This window comes from Diplotaxodon limnothrissa, linkage group LG6 (assembly GCF_057381915.1).
Source record: "Diplotaxodon limnothrissa isolate DT_005_m linkage group LG6, D_limnothrissa_male_GT1.1, whole genome shotgun sequence".
Taxonomy (NCBI): domain Eukaryota; kingdom Metazoa; phylum Chordata; class Actinopteri; order Cichliformes; family Cichlidae; genus Diplotaxodon; species Diplotaxodon limnothrissa.
Window position 1 is genome coordinate 7457116 of NC_140601.1, and position 5565 is coordinate 7462680.

The 5565-nt window shown below is 41.4% G+C and overlaps 1 protein-coding gene across 1 annotated transcript; it reads left to right on the forward strand.

Annotated features, from left to right (window-relative positions):
• The first annotated feature begins 1343 nt into the window (after positions 1-1343).
• On the forward strand, positions 1344-3140 carry LOC146630045 (E3 SUMO-protein ligase ZBED1-like). Its single transcript, XM_085355407.1, has 3 exons — positions 1344-1629; positions 2030-2658; positions 2748-3140. The coding sequence occupies exons 1-3, from the start codon at positions 1344-1346 to the stop codon at positions 3138-3140; spliced, it is 1308 nt and encodes a 435-aa protein (XP_085211533.1).
• The last annotated feature ends 2425 nt before the right edge of the window (positions 3141-5565 follow it).

The following is a 5565-nucleotide window of genomic DNA, read 5'->3' on the forward strand; positions in this document are numbered from 1 at the left end:
AGTTTTGCTGTCTCAGATGAACATAGTGGTCGGAAGATTTGGAGTCAACAGTATCCATGACACACAACGTAACATTCGATAATGGGTCATGCACAAAACCATCAGCTCTAAGAGCCGTGCTTAGAGTGCTTTGTAGTGAATCAGAAGAGTCGACTCCCATTGAGCGAGAGCCGGCTCCTCACTTAATTTCCTTTCGCTGCTCAGCTCTCACACAGCGACACACAGTGGCTCGCTGTGCTCAAATCCCTCCATATTGTGGCATATTATTATTTCGCCTTTCGCGCCCCTCAAACACAACTAAATGCAACCCATTACATTGAGCAGTATGCCATATCAGTAAGTTACAGAAAGGTCAGAGACTTCGTCTGTCATAACATTGCGTTCATAGACCACAAAGAGTTTTCGGTAAATGCAAAAAGAAGCATTTGGCAAAATGCAGATTTTGCAAAGTCTCCTTGACCGATACAGCCGGGACTAATTCAACCTTCACCAGACACCTGGAGCGCAAACACCCTCAAAGGTAAGCTAGTAGGGCTGAACGATATATCGCATTTGCGATAATATCGCGACATGATCAAGTGCAATTTTCTAACCGCAAAGGCTGCGATTATACGCTGCGATTATACTCCGTTTACGTGACATGCGCGAGTAAAACATGTGATATGATCAAACGAGATTGTCTAACCACAGAGGCTGCACTCTGGTCACGTGACACGGGGAGCAAAGTTTTGAAACAGTCTACCGAGAGTGAACTAGCAAGCAAAGCTGTAGCCTACACAATGGCCTCAGGTTCAACAGAACCAGAGCCTGCGGGGATGCTAGTACCAAAGAGGAACTGCACATCAGCCGTGTGGGAATATTTTGGGTTTAAAAGAGATGATGTCGCACAGAGTCAGGTACTGTGTAAAACCTGTCTTGGTAGAGTTTCTACATCTCGCGGAAACACTACGAATTTGTACCAGCACCTTAAGACTCGGCACAAAACAGAGTATGGTAGATGTATGGCTAAAAAATCTAGTAGTGTGCAGAATAAACCTAGTAACGTTACTCGGCAAGGATCACTGACCGAACTGTTTGACGGTGTTACGCCATATGAACGCACTTCAAAACGGCACGTGGAAATCACCAAAGCAGTAACCCACTGCATCGCGAAAGACATGATGCCCGTCAATACGGTGACCAAGCCTGGGTTCAATAATTTGGTAACTACACTGGATAAGAGGTACAGAATGCCCTCCCGCACGTATTTCAGTCAGACTGCAATACCCGAGCTACATATGCAATGTAGGCGGAGGGTCGCAGCGGAGTTAAAGGCTGTTGAGTTTTTTGCGGCGACAACAGACATGTGGTCAAGCCGTACAGCAGAGCCCTATCAAAGTCTGACGGTGCATTACATTACCGAAGACCTCCACCTCGAAGCTCGCAGCCTACAAACGGCCTACTTCCCCGAAGACCACAGAGGGGAAAACATTGCTGCTGGCCTGAGAGAGGGGCTTGCGTGTTGGGATCTCCCTGAAGACAACCTTGTCTGCATAACGACGGACAACGCGTCAAATATGGTGAAAGCAGCACAGCTGAACGAATGGACCAGGCTCCAGTGTTTCGGACACAGATTACATCTTGCTATTGGTAAGTTACTGCCGTGAGAGAGAGAGAGAGAGAGAGAGAGTGTGTGCGTGTGCATGCATGTATGTGCGAGCCTGTGTATCACTCTCTCCCACAAACACACCACACTATTATTTATCTTGTTCTTTACTGCTGTTAATTCTAGATATGTTATGTCAACCCCACCCTGATGTACCCACCTCTTCTTATGTATTTTCTTTTTTGTTTTTGTCTTATGGTCTTATGTTCTTGTATGTCATGATGTATGTAACAATAGCTTTGGCAACACTGTTCCCATAGTCATGCTAATAAAGCAACTTTGAATTTGAGAGAGAGAGAGAGAAATGGTGAAACCTTGCATCATAACTGCAATTGTATGTCTAACACTAATTTTACTTTTTACTTTATTTTTTTTTCCCTCCAGAAAATGCAATCAAAGATGGTAGAGTATCAAGAGCAATTGGGCTGTGCAAGAAGTTGGTGGGGCACTTCTCGCACAGTTGGAAGAAAAAGGCAGCTCTCACTGAGGCACAGAAGGAGCTTAAGCTTCCTGAGCACTCTCTCATTACTGAGTGCCCTACAAGATGGGGGTCCAAAGAGAAAATGATTGCCAGAGTGCTGGAACAGATGAAAGCCATATCGCAGGTATTGACAGGTGACCGACATGCACGCTCCCTCATCCCAACCTGGCAGGATGCTGAAGTGTTGGAGTCCATTCATAAGGCACTGCATCCTCTCTCCGAATTTACTGATGCTCTTTCTGGAGAAGAGTATGTGAGCATCTCCTACCTCAAGCCAGTTCTCCATCTTCTGGCAACATCAGTCTTGGCTGAAGATGCTGCGGACACTGATCTGACTAGATCAATTAAAACCAAGGTCCTGGCATACCTCAACGACAAGTATAGTGACCTCAACACCCAGGAGCTTTTGGATGTTGCGTCGTTCATGGACCCTAGGTTCAAAACGCAATACATCAGCGCAGACAACCTTCCTGCCATTAAGGCCCGACTGAAGACAGAAATGGTGGAATCGGCTAGACGTACACATAATCAGGTAAATCCTTGAAAATTATATTTCCACAAACACATAATATTTAAAAATAAGCTAACTGCAAAACTAATGTCTCTCTTCCCATCTGGCAGGAGAAGAGGTCTCGCACTGAAACTGCTCAAAATTCTCCAAGTGCACAGGCCTCTGGGGGAAAGGCAAAGAAGACTCTTGGTAGTCTTTTTAAAACCAGTGCGGCCTCTTCAGCTTTGCCTCTGCCACTTGAAGATGTCGTGGAGGCAGAGTTGAATAGTTACCTGTTGACCCCTGTCATTGACGGAGAGGATGATCCCTTAGCCTGGTGGAAGGTGCACAACATTCACTTTCCACGACTGTGCAAGATGGCCCGCAAATATCTGTGTGTGCCAGCCACAAGTGCCCCCTCAGAGCGTCTGTTCAGCACTGGAGGGAATATAGTGACCTGCACTCGCTCATCCTTAAAGCCAGCAAAAGTAGATATGCTAGTCTTCCTAGCAAAAAACCTGTGAGCTAGGATGATTATGGCTAGCTGAGCCATACTCATTGTGCACTTTAGTTTGTGCTGTGTTGCTGTTACTTACTGCAGATAATCAAGATGTTCAGCCAGTTTTAATTTAAAGGCGTGTTTGTGTGTGGGTTTATACAATTGCTATTATGTTTGCACCTTATGTGTAATGTTACTGACTGCAGAGATCAGTAAGATGTGTGTATTTTTTATTTATTAGTTTTATTTATTTAATATTATTTTTGAATTTAATGACTGTGTAGTAGTTCACAGATGTCGAAAAACTGAGTGTGGTAAAGCCACTGATTTTTTTTATTTATATTTCTGCAATCTGCACATTGTACTGACTTTCATTTTAATGTTTACACCAGGGTTCCTTGTCAGCACTTTATGCTCAGATGTTTGTAAGCTAAAAATAAACTATTGTGTATGTTCAAATATACTGTTGTGATTGAAGAAGTTAAATAAAAATGTCAGTCATCAATTCATGCATCACCTCATGTCATCATAACAGAGGTCTGTCTTCCAGGAAAGAACAGTTTAAAATTAATGTAATATAGTATTGGCCATACTATATGATGTATTGCTTGTCTTTGTTTAATAATACAGAAGACAAAGACCTTAAAAAATAATCGCATATCGCATCGCAATCGCAATATTGGGGCAAAAAATCGCAATTAGATTATTTTCCATAATCGTTCAGCCCTATTAAAGCTAGCCAGTAGCTATCTTTCCATTTTCAAACTCCTCTGCCTACCTTTCCAACCTCAGATGACCAGGTCATGTTCATGTAATATTGTTATTTATAATGTGTTCTTTAAGTTATTATTTAGGGACAGATTTTTTGCAACTGTCTCTGCAGACTTAACTTGTGAAGATCAAAGATGGGCAGTAAAAAAGTAATCAGATTACAGTAACGTGTTACAAGTAACACGTTACTGTAATCTGATTACTTTTTTCAAGTAACGAGTAAAGTAAGGGATTACTATTGCAAAAACGGTAATTAGATTACCGTTACTTTTCCGTAGAAACGCTGCGTTACTGCATTACTAAAACCGTGATTTTTTTGCGAGAATGTCTCATGACAGTAACATAAGCGAGTGCGACGTTCGTGACAACAGCTGTGTGCAGATCAACAATGGATAATATATCGAGTGCGGGAGAGCATGCAGTGTTTAAAGCGTGGAAGTACTGACCTTACTTTGAGTTTGATTCCATAAAAAGTGACAAAAAACATTAGTGTCCGTTGTGCGTGGGAAGAAAAAACATTTTTATAGCGAAAAAAAACCCTAAACAAGCTCCGAGTGCACAACGACGTAATGGGAAACTCACAGAGAAACTCGCGGATTCTTCAACAAACCGCTGCGGCACACCTGCACCAGGGCACACCTCTGCCTGCCCCACTCCCGCTTTACAGGTGAAAATAGAGCAACAGGACTGCTAGTCTTTGACATTATTTATTTTCTGCTGTGTTTTACTTGCATCTATTTGAAAGACTGAGTGTAAACACAAAAAATATTTTATCTTATGTGCTGGAATGTGCAGAAAATAGGTTTAAATGTTAAACTAATTTATTCAAATCAGAGAATGGTGCATATAATTAAATTTTTGCTTGATGCATAAAGTTAAAAGATTAAAACTGATAAAACAAGTTTTAAAATGAGACTTTTCCATTTGATTACATTTTGTATGATGGATTATGCAGAAAAAGTAGAATTGGGCTGAAAGATCTATCTCTTTATTACCTATTCAGGTTGTAAATCATGTTTTTAAAAAGTAACTAAGTAATTAATTACTTAGTTAAAATAAGTAATCAGTAAAGTAACGGGATTACTTTTTTGGGGAAGTAATCAGTAATTAGTTACTGATTACTTTTTTCAAATAACTTGAACACGCTATGTACCGGTAGCTAGCACTAGCACTGGCTATCACCTACTTAAATAGTTTTCACTAACTTTAGGTATTTTGGTGAATTCATTGAGCAGAAATATATCGAAACCATTTCAGTGAGCACTTTAAGAGCTGGTATGGTGTGGTTTGTTGTCGACTTTAATGGGCATATTTATGTGGTTGCTGACTCGTAAGGAAGGACGGGCGTTTCAAGAGTGTCCCTTTAACATTGCTAGGCTAACAGCGGTATTCTCAACAGTGAAGCTCAGATCAGAGCAGTCTATGGCTTTGGTCCAGATAGCACAGATGGCAAAACTGAGTCCTAAAGTTCTAAAATCGAACTTAAGGATCTTTGACTATGACTTTCTTAGGTGTTTTCTACTATGTTGCCCTACAAAACCAGTCCAGTGTGTAGGGGCTACTGCAACATGTCATTATTAGACAGTTATTTTGTATTGGTGTAACTTCAGACTTTATTGAGTAGTTCATTTCTTGTCAATACAGCTGTGTCTGATAGCTGACTGACATGAGGAGGCTTA